Source organism: Schistocerca cancellata, chromosome 1 (genome assembly GCF_023864275.1).
Source record: "Schistocerca cancellata isolate TAMUIC-IGC-003103 chromosome 1, iqSchCanc2.1, whole genome shotgun sequence".
In the NCBI taxonomy this organism is placed as follows: domain Eukaryota; kingdom Metazoa; phylum Arthropoda; class Insecta; order Orthoptera; family Acrididae; genus Schistocerca; species Schistocerca cancellata.
In genome coordinates, this window is record NC_064626.1 from 1,111,086,922 (window position 1) to 1,111,114,797 (window position 27,876).

Genomic DNA, 27,876 nt, shown 5'->3' on the forward strand with positions numbered 1-27,876 from the left:
GTGCACAACACTGGCTTAGCTTTTAGAACTATTAGTTCCTCCCTTAGGAAGGAGAAAAAGATAGATTTTGAAATGTGGTGCTACAGACAAATTCTGAAGTTTTGATGGGTAGATTGGCTAATTAATGAAGAGGTATTGCGTCAAACCAGGAAGGAACAAAATTTCTGGTACAGCATGGCTAATTGCTAGGACACATCCCCCTGATGTGTAAATGAATAAATTTAGTAATGGGAGGAAATGGGAAGGGTAAAAATTGTAGGAGGCCTGAGTACAGCAAACAGGTTTAAGTGGAAGGAGGGTACAGCAGTTACAGAGAGATGAAGAAACTAGCACAGGTTATACTAGCATGGGGCAGCTGCATCAACCCAGTGTTTTGACTGAAGATAACAACAGCAAGAACATTAACAACAGAAAACTAACACAAAGCACAGGTTATCACACATATTTGTTCCACCTTGTTCTGTACCATTAACCCCAATGAACTACAGGCATTTGGACTGTGTGTTTGATATATTTTGGTGGTGTCACAGTTATTTTCCAATTTATGGCATAAGTGACTAGAATATTCCTTACAGTACATTTTACTTAGTGATATAAAATAACTGTTTGATACTGCAAATTTCTTTCTGCAGAAAATAGATCGCTCCACTATGGTGAAAGCTGCTAATGGAAGGTATGTATCCGCTCTGACTGTCTTATCACATGCCTTGCGTTATCTTGGAGGTGAGGCCCTGAGGGAGGTTGAACGACAGCAGCCAGGCATTGAAATGTCGCAACAGTCAGTTCGCTGGGTTCTCACAGTTCCTGCACTTTGGCAACCACCTGCAAGGCAGCTCCTCAGGGAAGCTGCTGGTCTGGTATGTCATTTCTGTGAATTGCACTTGTTGCTACATGTTATTTTAGCAAAATTTTCAAGAAAATATTTGTAATCCCGACATGTGACAAATATTCCCAGCCACCAATATACATTGATAGCTTGTGGACCGTAACCATGTAAGCAACAACATGGTTAACTGCTAATACCCAAGAAATAAAACAGACTAAAAATACAGAAACTCTGAAGTGAAGGAGATTAATTTGCTATGAGATGTTGTAAGGGTAAAATACCACCATATTTGTGCCATTTGTTGGTTTAAATTAGATAGCCAACTGACTCAAGGGAGTTGTAAATCTATATTAAAAGATGCTATACTCTAATATTCTATGAGCTATAATGAACCAACGATGAATTATTGAGTACTCTTCCATCATGACAAACCGTACATTACTATCATCTGCATTAATAGAGATGTAGTAGTCATCACATTAAACACTAGCTGTCAATAATTTCTTTGCTGATCTGCAACAACCAATGCATCACTGATAGATTAGCAGTACAGAAATTGCTGAATCAGCACTCTACACTCAATCAGATAATGTTACTTGTTTAAAGTTGAGATCAGTACATGTAGGAAATGGTCCAGAGCATACAGTATAAGGTGCTACAGGCTCATCCTGTGTGGTGGTGGGTCCTACATTTGACACATTCTGCCTATGCAGATTGTACTAGTGAGAATAGATACTCATTATGTAAAAGTGGCATCTGTGATACCACTGTGCTCCCACATCCTGGATTAGAGTGCAATTTTATGTTAAACTCATCCAGATGAGTTTAGATTTGCACAAGTTTTCAGAACAACTTCAAATAAAAATATTAAATAACAGCACAAAACTCATAACGCTTTTGTCTCCATCATACATATATGTAATCTACATCTACATCTTTACTGTGCATGCCATCTTGTGGTGAGTATCACTGTTACCCATCCCCACTCACCCCCACCCCCTCTCCCTCTATTACTACCTAATTCTTCTGCTCCACTCATGAACGATGCACAACAAGAATACTTCCGGTAAGGCTCTATACAGCGTCAGATATATCTAATTTTATGTTTATGGTCTTTTCACAACATATATGTAGGAGGAAGAGTATGCTGATCTACTCTTCTAGGAACATACAATCTGCAAATTTTTACACTAAACCACTTATTTCCTTTGTAATGTACAGTAGTGTGCATCTGTCTGTCAACACCTCTTGAAAGTGAAAATGACCTGTGCATTTTCCGATCTCTTGGAATGCTTCATTCATCCAGTGACCCATGATAGACTGCTGTGAGATGAGGAGTGAGTTCTTTTGCATACTCTATGTAAAACTGTGTAGATATCCCATCAGGTCCAGCTTTCTTTCATGTGGTGAAAAATTTTAACTGATTTTCTATCCTGATATTTAGTTGTGTGTTCATGCAGTAAGTGAAAGGGGGAACCATAACACTTTCTTCCTCAGTGAAACATTTTCGGAAAATGGAATTCAGTGTTTAGCTCTATCTCTGTCATCATCTGTTTTGGTGTCAGTATCATCACTGTGTGACTGAATAGATGGGGTAGGCCCATTTACTAACTTAATGTAACACTTAAATTTCTTAAGATTTTGTGTCAGTTAGAAAGATAGAATTTCGTTTTTGAGTTTTTTGACTCACATTATTCTCATTTTGGTTCTGTTCAGCTTTTGTTTGTCAACAAGTCTTTGGTTCCAGTGAAGTTCTCTTTGCTTTTGAAGAAACTTTATAACATAGTTGTTGAACCATAGCAAGTTTTTCCACCCCTTATAACTTTGTTCAGTGTGTAGCTGTCTAAATTGTGGTGTTAAACACTTTTGCATTTTATTTATTTACACTAAAAACATTTTTAGTCTCAGAGGTGAATGACATTCAACACTCAGATAGTTTAAATACTGTTTGTTGTTGCACTTGTTAACCAGAAATATTTTCCTTCCTTTCTTAACTTTCCCACTTACACCCTTAGTCAGGGATGCTATAGCAGCACTATGATCACCAATTTTCCACTGTAGGTTACCTGAATCAAAAGTCTGGCACATTATAACCAGGGGATACAAGCCATTACCCTTATGAGTCAGCTCTTTGATTGATTGGGCAAGGTAATTTTTGGATAAGGCATTTAGAACATTATCACATAAGTCCCTGTTCTATCCAGGCACCTTAATCAATTGAGTCTTCCAGTCTACAACTGGAAAGTTGAAATCTTCTCCTAACACTATCACATGATCAGGAAATTTATCTGTGACCTTCTCCAAATTTGCCCTGTAGTGCTCCACTACAGCAGATGCTGAGATACCCATTTACTATGTTTCATTCATCTTTAAAAGTGTTCCTTCATCCAAATTATTATGCAGTTGGAATTTGTACTAACTTACTACAAATAATTGTATTTTTTCAATTTATAAATACCCCTCTACTGTTGGCAAACAGCCTATATTTGCAATATACACTCCAGCCAGAATTTAAGTTCTTATTGCTCTTCATTTCTGGGTATAGCCAGCTTTATGTCCCTAGTACTAAGTGGACATTATAACTGTTCATAAGTGAAACTAGTTCTGGAACCTTTCCATTGATGTTCTTGCAGCTAATACTGTAGTAACATTTTCTTTATCTGATCTGTAATTATAACTGCTACTACACAGAATTAGTGGGGACAATATTGTTCCCTCTCCAAATCCACTACATAATTTATCAGACTTATGGAAGAGTTGCTCCACATTAAAAAAACCATCCCTGCACATCATACATTAAGAGGTCCTACAATTCTCCACTTGATAGTGGAGGTCAAGAAATCAACATCAGAGATCATCACAACATTGTCTGCACCTCTTGATTAAGCCCTCCAGTCAGCTCCAAACCAGAGGATGCTGTTCGGTTTTAGGAATGATGCAGTGAAACACCCAGCTTCTACCCCATGTGTGAGACTAGCTGGTTTCATGAATTCTGCCAGTTGCCTGTAGGAGGTGAGGATGGCCAGTGAACACAGGTAGCAAGCATCAATTATGCAGACATGAACTGCAGTTTACAGCCACCTGCAGCAGGTGCAATTAGTAGCCCACTCCACATCTCAGAAACATGAAAGAAAGATGCATCTTTCTACTTTCAGATTAGGCACTAACATTTGCAAAATACACAAACTCTTATGCACAACTCACAGTGAAGTCCTCAGATGATGGCAAACCAACAAGTGTACATTAAATTGATTCTGTCATTCAAATTTAACCAAGCTCTCCTTTCATTTTTGTCAGCCACCCTGCAATCACCATAGCATTTAGCTAATGATTCATTTTTGTTATTCATGACAAAGTAAAAAAAATATATTATGTTGTTAATAGTTAAATTATTTTACTTGCAGGCAAATATCTATGACAAAGAACATCCAGAGAGTCTTATCATTGCACTAGAACCAGAAGCGGCATCTATATATTGCAGGACACAGAAACTGCATCATATTGAAATTTCTTCAGATCTGCCTCTTTTTGAAGAACTTGAGAATTCAGGTTGGATTCATTATTTAATGGCTTAGTAAATGTAATATAATATAAATAATTTTCAACAACATTCCTTATTGAGAATGTTGATGGGCGAAGCATGTTTAAAAAAAGTACTCTATATTATGTTAGCTTATATCAAAACTAGAAAAAGGTTTGTGTGAACATGGTTTGTGTCATAACTGTGTTGAGATAGGGATCATTTTAAATATTGAGAGTATTCAGTACTCAGTGATATGGGCTGTGGTATGCTGTTGAGGTTCAGTGGTCATTTTGTATTGGTTATGTTCCTCAGTGTACTTAATTCACTAACTGTTGTCACTGCAGTTACAGCTGTCTCTTTCATCATCCATCTTATGCGTGCTGTATGAATGTTGTGCTAGTAAGTAACATAAAAAGATTACTCATTCATGCAATGTGAACTGCGTAAACACTGAAATGGAGCCCTATTATTCCACTCATATTCTACTATGGCTTAGTTAATGGTATTAATCAAAAGGCAGTTGCCATGTACACTGATGTCATACATGTAATTTTAAGCATAAATACACTGAAATATGTAGAAAAGGATGCTTTTGAGTGCATCAAAGGATGGAAATGTACTTCAATGAAAATAAAACAAGTTATACTAAATTTCAAACAAAAAACCAACAACACTAAAAAATTATTATTAATATTAAGAACAAAGGCTTATTTATCCAAACATATTGTACTGTATATCAATATGGTACACAGTAGTTCACACTGATACTCAATGAGACTTAAAATTACAAATTACAAAAGATGTGTAAGGAAATGTACCATAGAAGTCCGTCAAAATAAAATTGAAAAACTCAAAGTATTAGTGGCACTTACATTGTACAGAAGCCTCTTTCTTACTATAAAATTTACAGTGCTGTTAAACAAAGACTTTCACACAGCAAAAGTTACAATTGTAGTAAAAGCCTTAAAGGAACTGAAAGGACCTGATAAAGATAAGAAGGATATGTTATAACAAACTCCCATCCAGCACAAACAGTTTAAAATGCTAACAATTTTGAAAATTACATTTTAAAAGTTGTCCCATACCTACATAATGACATTGCGAGAATGTATATTTACAGTAAAATTCATGGGCTAAAAGTAAATTTAAAGGGGGGGGGGGGGGGGAGGTGAATTAAGCACTTCCAAGTCATGTCTGCTGTTAAAAGACAGGTGTCTGGAAGCACAAATTAGCTGAAACTTCTCACAGACAAATCCTGCAAGAAATGGACATACTTGCACTAATATAAGAAGTTGTAATAGCTGAAACCAGTATCATTCAAAAAATGAGAAAATATGTATCCTTTCTTCAAGGAGTTTTGTTTAGTACCATCAATTGAAAGTGAATTTGATCATAACTAGTTTTTTAATGTAACAGTGCTTAACTTATTATTTTAAGGCACCCGTTACATGGTGGTGGATTGTGGAGGGGGTACTGTGGACATCACTGTACATGAACTGTCTTCAAGTCGAGGGACTTTGCGTGAGCTGCACAGAGCTACTGGTGGTCCGTGGGGATCCATAGGTAAGCAAGGTCATCTCCATAAACAGAAAGATGTTGTTTATCTTAGCTTCCATAATGGCAGGTGTATTATTTATGAAATGAAATGAATGTCTAAGGGGGTGAAATCACCAGTGATGCAACAAGATAACATGATATCAGTGCAAAGCATTCAAATTTATTTTATGTTCAACCTGCAATATAAGTAATGTGTACTGTCAGTTCTCATTACATTACATGGTTTCAAGTTGTTTCTTGTGTAAAATAAAACAAAGTGACAGACCTGTCACTAATGAATTAAAACTACTGTCCATGCTTGTGAGTTATACGATCTACCATGTTTCTTGTAATACAATATTTTATTCCATAAAATTATTTCCATAAGTTTATTTATTAGTGTTATTAACATGATCCACAAATTTTAATTCAGTTCAATTCCTTTTTGGGAACAGAATTTTGTTTGCTTACTATTTTAGTTGTGAAAGCTGTAGAGTTACCCAACCCTTTAGGCCACAGAATGATGACAAAATAATTATTTCAGTTAAAAACTTTTAATATAAGATGTTTTTAAGATGAACTAAAAAATTTACAATAATTTCTCCTGGGAACATACAGATTCCTAATCCCATATGGATAATCCCAGAAATATTTGCTTGTGAATTTCTAACAGCTATGACTATACTTGTAAAATTTAAAATGAAGAATGTAGGGTGCATCCAACAGATAATTACTTCATGAACAGTTCACTTAAGTCACTAAAAGTTTTATTGTAATTTAAATGGTATTGTCGTGTAGAAGAAGGTGTAAATATATGAATGACGAGCACTAACTTCACTTAAGGAAGATTTATTCAGCATGTGCACATACAAGAGCATGGAGGGAACTGCCTCCAGCCAGAACAAATACAGTATATACAGCTACAGAACATTCCAGTACAATATTCTTGACATTTGAGCATACTTCTAGAATGTACTCGAACTGAATATAATGAATAATGGTACAGTCCAGGTGAGTTTTGAACTCACAACCCTCCATTTAACAGTTTAATGTCATAATCACTACACCACGGTACTACTCAGCTTCTTCTGTGACAATATTAGCTGCTGTGTGATTTTTCTAATGACAGCTGCTCTCTTCAATCCTTACTATCATCTAATACATGCACTCCACATTTTCATTTTAAATTTTACAGGTGTTGTCATAACTTCTAAAAGTTTATCTAAAAACAAAGATGATGTAACTTACCAAACAATAGATGGTTTAGATATATTTTTCCCATGTTGAATGTTTCCCTCTATTATACTTTTAAAAGTTTACTATCACAAATTTTCAGGACTATTTGTATAGTGTTGGGAATCTGTGTTGGACTAGGAGAAATTACTTTATATTCTTTAGCTTGTTTTAAAAATGGGTTATATTAAAAAGTTGTTTATTTAAATAATTATATTCTGCTTTTTAGTCTTGTGTGTGCGAAATTTTTCAATCTATTTCCACATTTTGATGAGTTACAACAGACATGTGGTAAATTTCGGGTTTTGTTTCAGTTTCTCTTTATCTAAGTCAACCAATATATTGCTTCCTCCTATGTATATCTCATGAAAAGACCATGAAGGTAAAATATTAGAGAGAATCAAGCTCACACAGGGGCTTATCAGCAACTGTGCTTACTCAAAAAACTTCCACAACTGGAGCAAGAAAAGGGAAAAATAGCAGCGGTATACAATGTACCCTGCACCACATATCATACAAGAAAGTGAATTAGTATTTCCTTGTCATCCAGTTTATAGCTTTGTTGAAAGTTTCAAGTGACTAGTTCATTGAGAAGTTAGTTTAAAACCAATTGTAAAATTTGTACTGAACAGACAGGCACAAAAAACAAAGGGTACATTAATATAATTTGGACAAAATATTTATGCTTTTGTTATAAGATTAGCTAATGCTTGAGACCAGAAATGGCTAAATGAAATACTGTGTACTTCGAATTGCATCAGGTTACTGATTTCTTACATTTTTTATGTATTGTCCTTGTCATTATATCTTTACTCATTTTTTTGGCCAGAAGTGATACATAGTCTACAGTTGAACAAAAATGTCTCATTTAAGCATAATTATTACACCTTAGAAAATATTTATGTCTATTTCTCATAAATAAAAGTGGAAACTTCAGCATAACATGCCCATAAATGTAAGTAAAAAAAAAATGAGCCTTTTTCTGTACTGCTGTAATGAATCGTTCACAGAATGAGCTACACAGCACTAGTGATGTTAGCAATGAATTAATTTGTTCCTTTGTCAAATTTGAAGATGCTATGCAGTAATTACACATATTGCTTCAAGAGTTTGAAAGTTAATTTAAGTGGTAGAAAGATTGTTTGCCTTAACATAGACTTGGGTAGACAAAATGTAAATATTGTTAAGGATTGTTACTGATTTATTACAAAAGTTACAGATAACAGATAGGTCTCTTGATTTGATTTGACTTAATCAGAGAGACAAAACAACAGTGGTCTTAGTCCCCTGTTGCCCACACCAAAACTACGTCTATTGTGCGTTCCTCTAACTGACTCTCTAATAAAGCCAACCAGTCCTCTTGAAGAGTAGCAGGAGACCATTTACTAGGTCTTTGTTAGACATAATTTGTTCATGAATTAATGACCCAAATTTTTGGGTTTTTTGGCGTCCAGTACTTCACTTTGGAAGAACAACAATGAAATTAAATAATCATGTGGCATTGTTGGTCAGGAGGTTCCATCCGAGGAAGTTCAGCCGCCGGGATGCAAGGCTTATTTCAGGTGATGCCACAGTGGGCGACTTGCGCATAATGATGAAATGACGATGAGAACAACACAACTCCCAATCAATGAGCCAAGAAAATCTCCACCTGGGCCTGCTGAATCATAGGCAATCATGGTACCACTCAGCTAAGCAGGTGGACTTCACCACACAGCTGGTACTTAGGGGCTTCTTTCTCTATATCTCTCAAGTGTAGATGTTTCCTGAAAGCCCAATGACCAGCCATTAAACTTTCTATGAATTTAATCTGCCTCCTGTTCAAGCCTGGGAATTGCAGAACATTTCTTAAAACCTGATTTCAGAATCATCAGCTTGCCATATATTTGTTGTTGATCTTAGTCCAATATTCTATGTGCTACTTCCTGATGTAGCTATATAGTTTAGATTTTACCACTGCTTTCAAGACAGGTTCAGGTCCAACAAATCACTCCTGCCCTGACAAGTCTATTAGCTTGTTCATTACCATTAATTCCTGAGTGACCAAGGACCCTCTGCAGGTTTACCCTCTTGCTTTCCTTTAGCCTCACAAGGGAATCATGGCATTCTGCAATGATCTTTGATCCAGATGCAGGGGTTGATCCTTGTAGCAGCTGAGTAGATTCTACTCTGTGCATTCTCTGATAGTGAATATCTCCACCAGGGATGCCATGGCCCACTTCCCTAAAGAGACTGCACTGTGTAGTCTTGACTGTATCCTATATATTCTGCACCAGCACCCTCTTCTGTTTCTGACCCATCAGTAAACCAGACTGTGTCAGCCGAACAATATCTTCAACTGCTCCCTACTTCCAATTGTTATACTGAATGGTTTGTTGAAGCAGGTGAAAGCTGTTTTGTGGTCAGTTGGCATTTATCAGGCCATTTATATATTTGCCACATTCATTATATTAGTGTGGGATTCCGGACATCATAAAGGTTTTCAGTTTTTAATCTGTATTCCCCCTGTCACTGCTTCCACTGTAAACCCAAAGATGTAGTGAGGACATTTCCAGAGTAATAACCATTCCAGTGGTTGGTGTGTTTCTAATTCTGCTTGAATGAATCTTGCATAGAATAAGATACATAGAACCAGTAATTTTCCAGCACTGAATTAATAAGTTCTTTTGCCAAATTTGAAAAAGCTATGTAGTAATTACAAATATTATTTGGTGAATTTCCATTAATCTTGTCAAGTGCAGACAAAGTATAAAACTGCTAAGTTTATTGTTGATTATTACAGAGTGACAGATAACAGGTAGTTCTAAGTAATAAATTTTACTTTAGATGTCCGGGCAAGAACATCTAAATTCTCTTCCTCCAAAACTCTGCAGCTTTAATGGCCTTGTCATAGCACAAAAATAGATCTTCTTCTGTGCAGACAAACTCCATATGTGGGCACATGAGTAAATGTTCGGTCGTTTGCATTTCTCCACATTCACACTAGTCATCTTCAGTGTAGGCCCACTGAACCCTTTGTACTTTGCATTTTGCAACTCCTTCTTAATCTGTTCAGTGCTCTCCATGTAGTTGTTGCCCTTGTGTGATTTCCTCTTTGGGATGCAAGTTTGTATTTTGCAGAGTGTCCTACTGTAGAGACAGATGGCGGGTCTCAACTTGGCCTGCTAGTGCTACTCTCCAAAGGATAGAGCTCTTCCTTGACTTAAGATGAGTTGGAACTCTTTGTTGGTTTCACATTAAGTGCCATGAGTTGATATGCTGCTTTTTCTTCTTGTTTCAATTTTGGGAAATGAAGAACTTATAAAAATAAGCCTGAGCAATTTCAGTGATTATTATGTACAACAAAGGGCTTACAAGCCAATGAGGAGATAAAACATTTAAAAAGTACAGATAAAGAGATTTGGTTTTATTTAGATACATGTACTGAGGGCCAATTTGTGGATGTATGATGCAAAATAGTGGAATGAGTCAAAATATTCATTTTTGAATTACATATAAAATGAAATGAAAAATGAAAGAACCTTATTGTAAGATTTTAAGGGCCACCACAGATGCTGTGGCTGATTTAAAAGAAGGAGGAGGAGAAGGAAGAGGAGAAGGAGGAAAAACAGGTTGAAAAAATAGTACAGAACTAGAGCAACAAAGTAAGGGAAAAATTAGTAACAATAACTTAACTACATGTATATCATCTGCTGTCTAACTAATCAAAACATGAAGCTGTAGCAAACAAACAAAGGAGAACCATCTTTCCCTCTTTAAAAAAAATATCTAAACAACAAAATCTTACCAAGTTAAGAATTACAGCACAGAAGCACTGTAACAAATAAGTATAAAAGAGCCGCATGCAGAATTGTGGTTTTGAGAGGGAGGGGGGGGTTCTTGGTGCTTGGTTCCTATTTGAGCTAGTAATATGGGGTATAAAGTTTTTGGCTTACCCCGGGCCAGTGGCAAAATGGCTCTAAGCACTATGGGACTTAACATCTGAGGTCATCAGTCCCCTAGACTTAGAACTACTTAAACCTAACTAACCTAAGGACATCACACACAACCATGCCTGAGGCAGGATTTGAACCTGCAACCATAGCAGCCGCATGATTCTGGACTGAAGTGCCTAGAACCTCTTGGCCACAGGGGCCAACACCAGTGGCCATTTGTATAACCATTTGAACATCTGTCTTACTGTGGCTATGTTATGCTGTATTAAGGAAAGTTTGCATGACGAACCACGGATAGCACCCAGGCAAACTGTGGAACATGATTAATTTCTTTTGCAAAAGATTTTAATTTGGCTGACATTAACGCTCACCTAATGGCAACATTTGTATGTGCAGTTAAATAACTACAGATTGTAGCAAGACTGATGATTCAAATTTTATTTACCAGTGTATTGGACCTTGGTCTAAGATAAGTTTTAACCATTTGAAAAAAAAAAAAAAAAAAAAAAAAAAAAAAAAAAAAAAAAAAAAAAAAAAACTTGCTTCATTTGGATTTTACACACAAGAAACACATTTTCTCAGAGGTTTTTGAAGCATGCCACTTCTGTATTTTAAACTTGTGCAAATTGATTCAAATACATCTAATTAATAGTTGTCCTGTTGCTTTGTGAAAGCTCTATCCACTGCCATGATATAAGCAATGTGGTGTGAAAGACAATAAAAAAACCTACACAGGATCAATCATTGCCAAAGTCAACAAAAATCTTCAGTGGTTGCCAATGTGTGACTGTCTAATCTCAAAATGATGCTAGAATGAAAGTTGGGAACCAGAATGAAAAATGCTCCTATCATAACAAAAAAAAGACAAGTATGCCCTGAGCAGGGTTATGGCTGTAGAAGGGAACTAGCTTTTTGACTTATCTGGCAGCTTCAAAGACATTTGAATCAATACATTTTGACATATTTGATTTTTTTTATATGTTAACCTCACTTTCCCAGTGCAGTGAGCTCTCTTAGCTGCAAGTTGTTGGCACACCTGCATCTTGAAATTTATAGGCTTAAGTCCCTGACCCTGTGTCCAAACTTCAGGAGATTTGCCAGCCATAGTAAACAATATATAATATCATACGGCTGAGGAGTATACAAGCATGCATGTAATAGCTAAGATTTTTCTTGGGGGGTGTGGGGGTGGAGGGGGGTGCGAGAATAAAATTTTTGGAAATGGATTTGTTCCTGGGAGGATGCTAAAGCAATTTTTTTTATTTGTGGGTGTTTTTCCCTGAAAAGAACAGTTCTCTCCAAAGCCCATGTCCTTTTACATGAGGACTGTAAGAACAAATAGACACAAATTTATGTGCTTCTAGAGAGTGGGATGCATCTACAGTAGGAAGTACCTGAGAGTGGAGTTGCATCTGTAAAGGGAAGTATCCCAGGGTGGGGATGCATGCATCCTAAGCTTTAATGACATATTGCATGATGTGACAAATGCCATGTTGAATGACATGATGGCATGTGTCATGTCATAGGACATGACATCAACATCATGTATCATGTTGCTTTACTTGACACAATGCATTATATTACATAAGTACTAACACTAACAAATAAAACAGCACAAATATGTCAGGATGTTTTGATATAAATTGTTTATAGCTGCCAGATAAGTTGAAAAGCTAGTTCCCTTCTTTTAGATCCCAAAATCTGCCCAGAACATATTTGCCTTTTTGCTATGATAGGAGCATTTTTCATTCTGGTAAAAATTTATTTCATTTTTAAACAATATCTTGTTAATTTGCAGACCTATAATTTTGTTTGGCTATAAGTTAAAGATTTTCATACCACTGTATTTTACACATTTTTATTCCATCATGAAATTCTGTATGTAATGTTTGACATCAGCATTTCTTTTTGTTTTATAATCATGGCACATGTTATTAACTTCATGGTTCACAGAATTGTCAGCCACATAGAATCTTGATGAGTTAAGTAGGTTGGAAATGGTAGTAACTAATGAAATTTCTTTCTTAGAAAAGATACAAATTTCATAAAACAGTAATACTTAAGTGCAGTGAACAAAGCACAGGAGGAACCAATACATTGTGTGCAAAGTTGAAGTTGAAACTGTCCTACATACAAATGTAACTGAGGAAAACATTTTTGAATGTTTGAGGATATGATGTTCTTGATAAGCTTGTTGTCTATAAAGATGCTTAAGAATATGATGCAGTAAACCCCTCACATCAGCTGACTGCCATGTAAAGTAATAATCTGCTGTGGCATTGTGCAATTAAAATCAATTGCATTTAGTAAGTATTGATCAGTTTTGCTGACAACTGTCTTTAAATCAGGTCAGGAGCTCTGACATCAAATTGTTGGCATAAGCCTCCAGTTTGGTGAAAGTAGAATAGGAAGAAAAATAGAAATATGAAGTAAAGAATAAATCAAATAAAATAAGACTAAAATATCAAAATGTAAGTAACATGAATTCACATTGAAGGATTGTTTGAGCAGATATGTAGATAAATACCTGCAGATGGATGCAAATGTTGACTAATGGAAAGAGTATGAACGGGAATAGGAGATCTGAAAACAGAGCAAATTTTCAAGAAATACCATTTGTGCCATTAACCAAGATTTATACAGTATAGCTATTTGTGCTTATCATATATAATATCAAGTTTGTAGACTTCTTGTTCTATACTAGAAATATTGCCTGATTGAGAAGTTAACTAAAAATTACGGTTGGTTGTAAATACTAAAAAATCACTCAAAGTAATGTAGACAGCCTAATGGATAAGTTGTGTTGGTTTCCAAATACAGTTGTGCGCAAATTAATTGATGGTTAAACTTCAACTGTGTACATTTATTACTACATGTATAGTACAGTTAGTAGCTTACTGATTATTAATAACTAATGTGACCTCTGTTTGTTTTAATGAGCTTATAAACATGTTGTGGCATAGATTTGACTTCTTTTGTTGAACAGTCCATTTTATCGAGATGCCTTTTCACAATACTCCACAAATTCTCAATGGGATGTCTGGTGACTCACCGGGCCACTGAAGGACACTAATGTTGTTTTCTTCCATTAATGTCCTGACTGCTTTAGATGTGTGACGTGGGGGCATATCATATTGAAATATTCCTCCACCAACTGCAAAGGTGTGTAGGAATGGCACAATCATGTTCTTAAGGATTTACATGTATTTGGTTGAATTCATCAGACCATCAACCAGATTTAGTGCTTCAGGCCCACTTGCAGTGAAGAAAGCCCAAAACATTTTTTTTAGAGGTCATTTTACAGTCTATTCAAGATGTTCAGCTCTCACTGCACCATGGGTGCTTCACCTGACAGTTCTTGCTCTATATCATTGAACAACGAAAGATGACTCATCACTGAAAATTACACCTTTCCAGTCATCAGAGTTCGAAGACATATATTTTCACCATGCCAACCATTTTTTCTTCATAGCAGCTGTTAACAAGTGTTTCTTTATTAGCTTCTGGACCTTCTGCCCACATTCAAGAAGATTACAACATACCACTGAAGAGTCAGCTTCAACATCAGTAGCCAATAAATCTCTCTGAATGTCCTTAGGAGTCTCGTGAGGATTAATTCTATTGTTTATAAGATGATTTTTGCCAGTTATGGGGGTGGCTTTTAATTTTTATCCATATCTGCCTTTTCTCTTTGGAGACAATGGAATAATATCAGTATATGCCCTAATAAGTCTTGCAACCCTCATTTTTTCCACTCCAACAACAGAGGAAATGTCTCTTATAGTCATAGATGTGTGTTCATGAAGAGCAACTATTTTTGCCTAGTTCATAGATGGAATGTCCATTTTAATAGAAATACAAAGTTTTCCTGTCAAGAACACAGATATAATACTTACTGTTGCTACACGTACAAGCACTCAACTGAGCTGGAGGGGACCTACAATTGTTGTTCACAGTCAAGGCAACAACACTCCAGCACGAACAATTGGGCACATAAAAATGGTTAGAGCTAACCAACTTCAATTCCTTGTAAAATATGAACTTGCCCTAGTTAATCTGCACACTGTTGTATTCTATAATGACTTTCAGTAAAGCTCTTCAGAAGTTAGTGGATCTGTTTAAGAAGTGGCAAGAATAATTGTCTAAGAGAGCTTCGCATCAAATACAGGAGGAGTGCAGTGTGTTGTATGCAAAGACAGCCAGAGCCAGTTCACTCTCAGTGATGATGATGATGATGATGATGTTTGGTTTGTGGGGCGCTCAACAGCGTGGTTATCAGCGCCCGTACAATTACCCAATCTTTTCTCAGTCCAATTGCGCCACTTTCCTGGATGATGATGAAATGATGAGGACAACACAAACACCCAGTCATCTCGAGGCAGGTGAAAATCCCTGACCCCGCCGGGAATCGAACCCGGGACCCCGTGCTCGGGAAGCGAGAACGCTACCGCGAGACCACGAGCGGCGGACTCACTCTCAGTCTCCTACCATGATTCATCTGCTCTTTCCTGACTGTTACCAAAGCTCAGCCATTCTTCACACGGTATCTCATTTTTTGTGAACACCTGGCATGTTGAAAACAAAATAGTAAGTACCCAACTCATGTTGATTTGAAAATCATTATTAAATGTTCAACACACGTAACAGTATCAATGAAGCAAGTTAAAAGAAATTGATTAAAGAGATGTTGGAGAAACAAAAGAAACAAGTGTTGACATTAAAAAAAATTAGAATTAATTGAAAGATTTGAGAATGAGGAAACTACTGCAAAACTAAGTGCTGATTATGGTACTGGAATATTGACTATTTGGTACATTAAAAATAATAAGTAGAAATACAGGATTTTGTCAGGAACTGTGATTCTAGTACTAGATCATCTGCATGAAAAAGCATGAAGAGAACAATATAAGGAAAAGGGTAGTTGCTTCTCACCATATAGCAGAGATGTTGAGTTATGGAAAGGCACAACAGAAAAATTGTCAGAAAGCTTTCGGCCAACAAGGCCTTTGCCAGAAATAGACAACACACACACACACACACACACACACACACACACATACACTCACGCAAATGCAATTCACACACATATGACCACAGTCACTGGTAGCTGGAGCCAGACTGCAAGCAGCAGGGCATTGTGGGAGAGGAAACTGGGTGGGGGTAAGGAAGAGGCTGGGGCAAGGAGAGGCAGGGATAGCTGGATAGGAGTGGGGGTCAGTAAAGTGCTGCTGGGAGTAGCGTTCTATTCCACCAATGCACTCAGTCTTTTTACTTCTCTCCTTTTCTACTAACCCCACCCCCCTCTCACCCCCACCCTCTGCCTTACCTCCTGACTGCACCTAACTGCCCCACTCTCCATCTCATCCCTAGCGGAAAAGGAGAGAAATAAAAAGACTGGGTGCATTTGTGGAATAGAAGGCTGTGTAGTGCTGGAATGGGTACAGGGAACTGGGTGATGGGTAAGAACAATGTCTAATGAAGATAAAGACCAGGAGGGTTGCAGGAACATACAATATATTGCAGGGTGAGTTTCCACCTGCACAATTTAGAAAAGCTGGTGTTGGTAGGAAGGATGCAGATGGCACAGGCCATGAAGCAGTCATTGAAATGAAGGACATCGTGTTAGGTGGCATGTTCAGAACCAGGGTGGTCCTGTTGTTTCTTGGGCACAATTTGTCAGCAGTCATTCATGTGGACAGAAAGCTTGTTGGTTGTCATGCCTACATAGAATGCAGCATAGTGGTTGGAGCTTAGCTTGTAAATTACATGACTGGTTTCACGGGTAGCCCTGACTTTGATAGGATAGGTGATGTTTGTGACAGGACTGGAGTAGGTGGTGATTGGAGGTTGTAAGGGGCATATCTTGCATGTAGGTCTATTACAGGAATATTAGGCATGAGGCAAGGGGAGCAGGAGTTGTTTAGAGATGGAAGAAGATATTGTGTAGGTTTGGCAGATGGTGGAATACCACTGTAGGAGGAGTGGGAAGGATAGCGGGTAGACCATTTCTCATTTCAGGGCATTCCCTGGTGGAGAATGTAATTCAGTTGCTCCAGTCCTTGGTGGTGCTGAGTCATGAGGGGAATGCTCCTCTGTAGCCAATCATCAGGGCTTTGGGAGATGTTGGGTGACTGGAAAGATAAGGGATGGGAGATCTGCTTTTGTACAAGGTTGGGAGGGTAGTTATGATCTGTGAAGGCCTCAGTCAGACCTCAGTATATTTCAAGAGGGACCTCTTGTCACTAGAGATGCAATGGCCATGGGAGGCTATGGTGTATGGAAGGGACGTCTTGGTATGCATCAGGTGGCAGATGTCGAAGTGGAGGTATTTCTGGTGGTTGGTAGGTTTGATATGGACAGAGGTACTGATGTAGCCATCTCTGAGGTGCAGGTCAACATTGAGGAAGGTGGCATAGGACCAGGTGAAGCAAATGGAGGAGAATGTGTTGAGGTTCTGAGGGAATGTGGATAGGGTGTCCTCACCCTCAATCCAGATCACGAAGATGTCATCAAAGAATGTGAACCAGGTGAGGAGTTTGGGATTCTGGGTGTTTAGGAATGATTCCTATGGCTCATGAATAGGTTGGCAAGGGATGGTGCCATGTTGGTGTCCATAGCCACCACAGATTTGTTTGTAGGTAATGCCTTCAAAGGAGAAGTAATTGTGGGTGAGGATATAGTCGGTCATGGTGGCTAGAAAGGAGGTGGTCGGTTTGGAATCCATCAGGCATTGGGAAAGGCAGTGTTCAATAGCCATAAGCCCATGAGCATTGGGGATATTAGTGTAAAAGTAGGTGCCATCAAGCAAGGCACCTTGTGGTAAAGGAACTGAAACTGTGGAGGGTAGGTGGAGGAAATTGTTGGTATATTTTATATAGGAGGATAAGTTGTGGGTAGTAGGCTGAAGGTGTTAGTGTACAAGAGCAGAGGTTCTATCAGTGGGGGCACAGTAACTGGCCACAATGGAGTGTCCTGGGTTGTTGAGTTTATGGACTTTACGAAGCATGTAGAAGGTAGGTGTGTGAGGAATGATAGGGGTGAGGAGAGAGAAATGGACGCTGGGGAGAGATTCTGGGCTGGGCCTAAGGATTTCACGAGAGACTGGAGAAAGAGAAATATGTTATATCCTAGCCAGTAATGCCAACCGAGCCCGCTGCCAAAAGGTTGGCAGCATCAAAGTCCGGACGCCGTCCGCATAAGCAGCGCCAGCGATACAGGAAATGGCCGCAAGTCTGCGTGCGCCACCGCTGGCTTCTGGCTTCTTAAGCACTGGAGTCGCGAGCGCTAGGAGTTCTGTATTCACCGCTCAGTTGTATACTCGCCACCGATTTGTGTACTTGCTAGTCAGTTGTGTGTTCATCGCAGCAGAGTTGTTGTTTGTCGTCAGCCGACGCTGACCTAGCCGCTCCGACTCGAACTAGACAGATTTCTGTAGACACGGAGTTCACTACTGTGTTTCTGTATCTTCCTTAATAAAGATAAGTACTGACTTTTATTTAATCAGAGTGTTTGGGTTTTCATCTTTCTGTTCACTGTGCCAGCGGACCGGTCGGCCCGCTATTAAAAGTGTGGCGGTGACTTCGTTAGCCGTTTCTACAGCGAAGTGTTTGTCGCTACGAACCCCACCACAAAAAAATAGAAGTTTATTGTCTCGTAACATACAATTTCAAGCTGTTGACTTAAAGTACAGGAGACTCGTCAAAACACAAAAACTGGTTTACAATTTTCCTTATAATACCAGTAACATAATATACAGTACTGAATAATTACTTAATTAAGCAATTAATAATTTTTCTTCAAAAGTAACAAACTTTTAAGATTAACAGTCCTAAGTATTTGCTCTCTCCTGGTCAAATTTTCAGGCTGTCATTTATGAATTCTTCTACTGAATAGTAACATTTCTACACTAGTTTCTCATATAAGGATTTTTGCACTGTTTCTAAATTTATGCTGAGCAACTCTCTTCCTTTCACATTGTTATAAATTTTCATTCCCATATAATGTGGAGTTTGAGTATAAAGTTTTAAATGGTGGGTGGGCAGCATAAAATTATTTTGATTTCTGGTGTTGTAATCATGTTGCAAATGATTTGCTACAAATAAATCAGGGTTACTGCATACAGAGATAATCAGCTCATATATGTATAGTGAGGGAACACTAAGTATACTTGGATTTTTTAGGAGTGGGTAACATGATTTTCTTTGCCCTACATTGTGCATATTTCTAATGATGGTTTTCTGAAATATTATTACCCAACACATATGGTTTGAGTTACCCCAAAATACAATTTCATACCTTGTTACTGACTGCTGTATTTCTGGAATAGCGTCACTGTGGCAGGGTTTGTAGGTGAATGAATCTGACAGCTGGTGGAGTCTTTCTGCCAGGTAATCCTTGAGGTTCAAAACAAAAGTGGTAGAGCCTTTGTCAGCAGGTAGGATTATAAGAGCAGGATCAGTTTTTAGGTGGTGAATTTCGGATCTTTTCGTGGATGTAAGGTTAGTTTGCATGTTAAGGGATTTGAGGAATGATGATGAGGGAAGGTCCAATGTTAAGAAACTCTGCAAAATTAACAATGAGTGATTTGAGGGCAGCAGGGGTGGATCATGGTTGGATGGAGGAGTGAACTGAGGCAGGCTGGGTTTAATATTGGTCTTGAGTGGAGTCTGATTGGTAGGGTTAGTGGCAAAAAAGTGTTCCCACTGTAGTGACCAGGAAAAGGAGAGATGGTCTTTAACAAGTCCTGCATGACTGAATTTGATGGTGGGGCAAAAGTTGAGGCCTTTGGAAAGGACTAATACTTCTGCAAGGCTAATTCTTTTGAAAGAAAGGTTCATGACTGTGTGTTGGGTCTGTTTAAGTTTTGGATTCTATGTGCTGGTGGGAGGGAGTTTTGGAGGATGGGGTAGATGTAGTCTGTCTGTGAGACAGGGTTTGTTAGCTATGAGGGGATGTGGGGGAGGTTTGGAGGTTGCTGTAGGAGTGGTGGACAGCAGTAGGTCTAGGTGGGACTAGGAAGTGAGCAGGTAGGAGAGCTTTTCGAGATGGCATTTTGCATGTTGCTTTAGTTCCTCGAGGGCAAGAGTTTCAATATGTGGTATGGGATTCAGGAATTTGGGATTGCAAAGCAGGAGAATTTCACAGATGTAGAGTAGGTATTGCAAGGAGGTTTGGGCCTGATGATATGGTTTTGCAGGACTATGTTGGTGAGGAGAATCTGAACAGGGAGAGGTCATTGTGGAAGAAAGGGGGGCAGCCAGAAATGGGTAATTTGATGTTAAGGCCATTTGGGGGGATTCCATGAGCTAAGCAACAATGCAGGAACAATATGTGGTACTGGGTTCTGGCTAGGGATAAAGAACCTTTTCTGTATTGATGCAGATGGAAGAAGCACGGATCCATGGTGGTGGAAAAACACATAAAATACATAAATAATGTGGAATTACATCCAAATAAATTCACAAAAATACTCTCAAACATGTAGGAAAAATTACAAAAAGGAAGAAATGGATGAAATAAGAGGAAACAAGATGAAATCAGAGGGAGTAAGCCAACAGTGAAAGGCAAAAACTAACTGAAATTGACGTGAAGTCACAATGAGATCAAATGAAAAACAAAAATATTTGTAATGTGGGTTGTAGGTCTGTGGGTGGGTAAGTGTCAAAAGGGGGATGACAGAAGTGATTAGATTAGGTGAAATTAATAAGTGTGAACTGGAATTGAGAGGGGAAAGAGAGGGAGCGGGAAGGTGTTGGTAGGATGAGATACAAGTTTGTGTGGCACCAGAAAGATGTAGGAAATAGCACTTGAAAATAGACTAGGGTAACACAGGGAGAGTGATCAATATGAAGGTATAGGATTAATGATATTGGTGGGTGCAATGTGGGACATAAGATGCTGCACCAATAGTCAGTGTGGTCTTGTAGCTGTCTGTTGTGTGCAGCTGAGATGGTTGATACAGTGTGACTCATAAGTAGAGTGTGCATTGTGGTTTGTAAGGCAACAAGAGAAACACAGGAAAGAAGAAAAAGAAGGATGGACACTAAGTACAGTAATGCATTAGGAAATAGTAACGAAGGAAAACAGCACTGGGTTAGGATGAAAGCATGAAGAGAGCTGCATTTGATGAATTAGATGCTGCACTTTTGCAATGGTTTAGCCAAAAATGAGACGGCATCATTGTTTTAGGTGCAGTGTGTGCCAAAACAGCTACATTTTTCTCATAAAGCTATATGGTTAGAGGGAGAATTTAATGCACATCTGGATGGCTAACCAGATTAAAACAACATCACGGAATTCACTAACTTACTGTGCAAGGAGAGTGGCTTAGTGCAAATATTGCGGCAGCTGATTCCTTCTGGGAAGAGCTCCAGACATTTGTGGATGAAGAGAATTTCACACCAGAACAAATTTATAATGCAAAATAAAGTGGTCTGTATTGGAAATGTCTACCAACCAGAAGCCTGGCTTTTAAGAGTGAAGTCTGTGCTCCTGGATATAAGTCGTCTAAAGAATGCATTACATTTTTGATGAATTAGATGCTGCACTTTTGCAATGGTGAAACTGTTAGTGATTGGAGAAAATACCTGATCATGTAAGTATATAACAACTAAGGATCCTCCAGTGCATTATTAGAATTAAAAAAAAAAAGCCTAGATGGACAGAGAAATTTTCAAAAACCAGTTCCACACACATTTTGTACCGCAAGTTCAGCAATATCCAGATGAGAAAGGATTGCCACAGATGTCTGGTGATGCAGATGATGGTCTCATTGTAACTAAGTTTTTACCTCCTAACATGACTGCCATTATACAGCCAATGGACAAAGGTGTAATTGCATCAGTAAAATGGCACTACCACATTGGTCTACTGAGAATGTTAGTTGATGAGGATGATTTGGTGGCATTCTGGAAGAAGTTGACAGTTCTAGAGGCAAGACTTCTGATGCCTGGCAGGAAGTCAGGCTACATATATTAGTTTGATCGTGGATGATAATTCTTCCAGATTTAGGAGAAAGTGATTTTCAAGGTTTAAATTATGAATAAATAACAGTTGCACCAATAATGAATCTGGAAATGAGTTTAAATAGTTTTGAATATATTAACAAAGAAAACTTCAATTAGGGGTGGAAGCAACACATGTGAATGCAGCTTCCATTATATGAGTAACACCGAAATTGTGACTGCTGCTTCACAACAAAACAAAGAAGAGAACAATGAATGTGAAAGTGGAAATGAAGAGAGTGACATTGCAATATGTTGATACTCTTCTAGATTATATGGGCCAAATGGGGCCTCAGTACAATATTATTGCTGGAAGGAAAATTTGAACTGCCATGCCACAAAATGTCAACTCTTCTCAGAAGCAGACCAACATCATAGACTATTTTAAGAAATAAACAAGCCTGCAGTATCTATGCACAGAACTTTTATAAACTTTCAAACCAAAAATACATGTTTGAAAATATCTCTATTAGTCATGTTTTTCAGTTATTCATGCATCTTCTCCCTCATATTGTACTGAATAATGGGGAGTATACTGTATTTTCATTTCAACTGATGGATCTCATATCAAAACATCATTAATAATCCACAATTTTTGTCTCCTAAGAGTCATCATGTGCTTTTTCAATGATGATTTTGAAAATATTTTTGGTGATGATTTTGTTGTATGTAGATTGCCAGTCCATATAAAAGTGTTAGTTTCATACAAAACCTCTACATTTTCATCTACGGAGATACTCTGCAAATCACACTTAAGTGCCTGGCACGAGTGTTCATTGAACCACCTTCATAATAATTCTCTATTATTCCAATCTTGAACAGCACATGGAAAAAATTAACACCTATATCTATCCATGAGAGCTCTTATTTCCCTTAATTTATTATGATGATCATTTCTTCCTATGTTGGCTAGTGTCAAGAAAATATTTTCACATTCAGAGGAGAAAATTGGTGATTGAAATCTTATAAGAAGATTCCACTGCACTGAAAAACACCATGGGACTTGACATCCGAGGTCATCAGTCCCCTAGACTTAGAACTACTTAAACCTAATTAACCTAAGGACATCACAAACATCCATGCCCGAGGTAGGATTCTAACCTGGACATTAGCAGCATGGCAGTTCTGGACTGAAGTGCCTAGAACCACTTGGCCACAGCGGCCAGCTTACTTGGTGTACTCTGTTAATCCTATCTAGTAAAGATCCCACACCATGCAGCAGTACTCCAAAAGAGGACAGATAGGCACAGCATAGGTAGTCTCTTTAGTAGGTCTGTTGCATCTTCTAAGTGTTCTGCCAATAAATTGAAGTATTTGGTTTGCTCTCCCCAAAACATTATCTATGTATTCTTTCCACTTTTAAGTTGTTCATAATTGTAATTCCTAGGTATTTTGTTGAATTTATGACCTTTAGATTTGACTGCTTTCTCATGTTACCAAAGTTTAGTGGATTCCTTATAATATTCATGTAGCTGACCATATTTTTCATTATTTAGAGTCAGTTTCCAATTTTTGCACCACACTGACATCTTTTCTAAACCATTTTGCAATTGGTTTTGATTTCTGATGACTTCACTAGACAATAAATGACAACATCATCAGCAAACAACCTAAGACAGCTGCTCAGATTGTCTCCTAAAACGTTTATGTAGATAAGGAACAGCAGAGGGCCTGTAACACTACCATGGGGAGTTCCAGACATCACTTTTGCTTTAGTCAGTGACTTTCTGTGAATTACAACAAACTGTGACCCCTCTGACAGGAAATCAAAAAAGTTCTCTTGATTTTCCTTACAAGTAAAATGTATTTTAAATTGTAATTTTATGTACAAAAACATAAAGAAGCCATAAACTAATCTGATACAACATTCAGTTCAAATTCACTGCCTGATAAAAACAATAAAGCACCCAGAAGACATCGCTGGATGTCAATATAACTTCGTACACGTGCATAACATCAATGGGTATGTAAATGATTAAAGTTGCAATTCTCTGTGACAAGTGGAACAGCCAACAGAGTGCATTAGTATTGCTTGAGTTTAGTGTTGTTACCAGCCCTGACGGGGTACATATGGAGCATGCAGAGCATCAGATATTGAATGATCAAATAATGTGGAAAACATGGAGCTGCTGAAAAACTCATCATCCATAAAAGCTGCTGACCTTTTCAATTTGAACTGTTCCATAATGTCCTAATGAAATACTTGCTTTGTAACAGTTAAAAATGATGTGTGGGGCTAATTGCACCTAGGTAATTCTGGAGCATGAAGAGAAGAAGAGTGGGAAGGAACAAAAGGAGAAAAATGAAGGATATAAGAGTGGAAATGGATCACCATTCATATTGCAATACAAATCTTAAGAAAAATGTGAGACGGCATTGTCAGAAACTGGAAGAGTTTGAAAGGGACCTCATTACAGGTCTCAATTTAGCTGGCTGATCAAGTCATGTAATATCTAGATTTGTGGCTCTTGCAAATGTGACAGTGGTCTGATGTTAGGACTGCATGGGAACCTGAGGGCAGGCATACTTCCTAGGGTTCCACTTGACCACATCTGGCCACCACAAGGGGGAGGGTCGCCATATTATGCATCAAGCATATCATAGCTCCTTCACATCTATGCCTTCTATATGACAACAAATAGTGGACTCTCTACAATGTTCTGTGTCATCTTGCATCATGGGTTGGATCCTAACAGCTACTGGACTAGGGAGGTACCATCCCATATGTAGGCTACCATTAACATCACAATGCAAATGATAGTTTTTGGACTGGTGCCATAAGTGGGAAGGATGGACTGCTGATGAGTGGCATCACATTATGTTCAGTGATGAATCATGGTTCTGCACTATCCTGGATGATCAATGTCAGTGAGTAGCAGTGACCTGTGGAGAGGTCCCATTTTTCCATTGTTTTGGAGAGAGTGGTGTTACCCTTGGTGTCATGGTGTGGGGAACCACTGGGTATGACTTCATATCATAATTGGTAATGACTGAGGGAACTCTGATGGCACAACAGGACATCACAGACATCTTGTGATCTTATGTGTTGCCTGTGATGCAACAGTATTGTGGGACCATTTTTCAACAAGACAATGCTTAACTGCTCCTGGCACTGTGCCTCCGTAAAGTGTCTGTGTGATGTTATGGTACTCCTGTGGCCAGCAATATCTCTAAATCTGTCTTTGATAGAACATGTGTGATACTACCTCTGTTTCATTGTTGATATCTAGGATGAGGAACTAGTTAAAATAGTTGGGGGCTCGCTTGCATCAGGAGAGGATACAATGGGATTATAACACCCTTTCCAACTGAAGCATTGCATGAATACAGGCCAATTTTGTTATCACTGAATTAATGTCACATACTCTCTCAACCTATGAGGTTTTATTTTGTTTCCTCCTCCCTTTCTACGCACTTCAGTTTTTTTGTCAGGCGGTATACATTTACTGATGTGGCTTAAGTTTCTCTTGGCACAACTGATGACAAATTAATTTATTTATGTCCATCCAGGTCTTGGTGTTGGCTGGTTGGATACCAAGATCTGGCTGTACACTCAAGAATCATTTTGTCACATTTTTTGATGGTGACATCAAAATAGGAAAAAGAATCTGGATTTCTAGCAGCAATTGTCTGTGCTTGCACTGTGCTGGCTACATAGTCCCATCACACTAATTTTTCATATTATACTGTCTTTACAGTCCCTGCACATGATGCATGTATGGAAGTGTAGGTTTTGTTTGTATAGGAAGGTGAAGTATGTAGGTAGTTCATGACTTTTCAAATGAAGTAACATTAGCCATCACCTTGTGACAGGAGTAACAGCGCATTGAGAACTTCTTTTGTTTCCATTCACTTTACTTTCTATGCTTATGCCATATTCTGAGAAATTAATTGGGAAAATGTTCTAGATAAACATCCTGTATTATATTTTTCCATGTAGAATTTTTTCTATCTCAAGTTTTCCTCACACTTTAAAATTTTTTACTCATCCACATCACACTTTTGTGTGTTGCTGTGTCTGTCAGTACTTTCTTTTGTAGCAGTATTAAGTTATCTTTTGTTTAGTTTATTTGAGCAACATCAGATATTTGCTCACTGTGATGGTTTAAAGTCAGGAGTACTGTTTCATAAGTCCAGCTGAGGTCCTGGCAATATAAACAGCCAATGTTCCTGACAAAGAAGATGTTACTGATCTACATGCCCCCAAATAAAAATATTTCCTAATATTTGTATTCAGATATGAATGGTGATCTGTTTCAATACTTATGTATGACATAACTACAAGGTGTGTTTTTTAAGTAAGGTTTGAACATAAGTACACAACAAAAGGTTATTTCAAAAAAGTAAATTTATTTTCAGAAAGTATATACTTCACTCTATTTTGCGACATAGTTGCCAAGTTTGTTCAAACACATATCATACCTCTCAACCAATTTTAAAAATACCCTCTTCATAAAAACTTGCTGCCTGCTCCAATAACCAAGAGTTCACAACCGTTTTCACGCCATTATCATCATTGTAACGGTTGTCACTGAGGTGTTGTTTGAGGTGGAGGAACAGATGGTAATCACTTGACACAATATCAGGACTGTAGCTTGGGTGCTCTAAAACTTCCCAGCCAATACTGTCCGATAAATTGAAGATCTGACCTGCAGTGTGAGATCTTGCATTGTCATAGAGAAGGATAATTCCCTTTGTCAGCATGCCGCGTCTTTTGTTTTGAATTGCTCTGCGTACCTTTGTCAGGGTTTGGCAGTCTGCTTCAGCATTGATACTGGTTCCTCGTTGCATGAAGTCAATCAACAAAACACCATGCCTATCCCAAAACACCGATGCCATGATTTTGCACTGGGACAGAGTCTGTTTGGCCTTCACCGCGCGAGTGTGTGTTTCTCCATTCCATGCTCTGTTGCTTTAGTTTGGGTGTGATATGTTAAACCAACGTTTTATCTCCAGTTATGATCTGACTCATGAAGCCATCACCTTCTTCATGATAACGAGTCAAGAACTTCATTGCACACTCAAATCTTTGGTTTTTGTGGTCCTCTGTTAGGCATTTCGGAACCCACCAGGAGCACAGTTTCCTAAATTTTTGGTGTTCAGAAACAATATTGTAAAGCATTGATCTCAACACATCAGGAAATTCATTTGAGAGACCTGTTCTTGTGAAGTGCCTGTTTTCATGAATCCTCACTTCAATTGAAGCCACCAAATCATCTCTAATCAAAGAAGGGTGTCCAGAGTGGTCCTCATAATTTTGAATTCTCATACCCACTTACGCACTTTGCTTTCACTCATAACAATATCACCATACCCTTTTCAAATCTGTTGATGATTTCTGCAACAGACAGGTTCCTTGCTGACAAAAACCGTATCACTGAGTGAAGCTCACACACAGCGGGAGAGTTGACAGTCTTAAACATTTTGAAACCACAGAACAGAACTGTACAGGTGAGCTACAGAGCTGAAACTGAGCACAGTTGTTTCTGAGACATGCTGGTACATGACACATATGCTTGTGGTGGTATGCGTGTGAACTACCAGTGTCTTCAACAAAACGGACCTTACTTAAAAAAACACGCTGCATAGTTCCAAGTGTCATTTTAAACTGTTACAAAGCTTTCCAACTCTCTCTCCCCTCAGAAGACACATCATAAACACTACAGTTATCTCCCATTAACTAATTAATTAATTTATTTATTATTCTTTGCCCATGAAATTTAGCTATAAATTTTCAGCTGAGGGCACAGGATGGACATTTTATAGGCAGACAGAACAAGAGAGATGTAACCCCTGCATTGTAACTGCATTACCATTTTA

The 27,876-nt window shown here is 38.2% G+C and overlaps 1 protein-coding gene across 1 annotated transcript in view; it reads left to right on the forward strand.

The window, feature by feature from the left end:
• Positions 1 to 27,876, forward strand: part of LOC126131610 (heat shock 70 kDa protein 12A-like) — a 231,551-nt gene that overhangs the window by 96,213 nt on the left and 107,462 nt on the right. Inside the window, exons 5-7 of the mRNA XM_049915174.1 lie at positions 633 to 857; positions 4,231 to 4,375; positions 5,787 to 5,912. Coding sequence (XP_049771131.1) covers positions 633 to 857; positions 4,231 to 4,375; positions 5,787 to 5,912 — 496 coding nt within the window. The remainder of the gene's footprint in view (positions 1 to 632; positions 858 to 4,230; positions 4,376 to 5,786; positions 5,913 to 27,876) is intronic.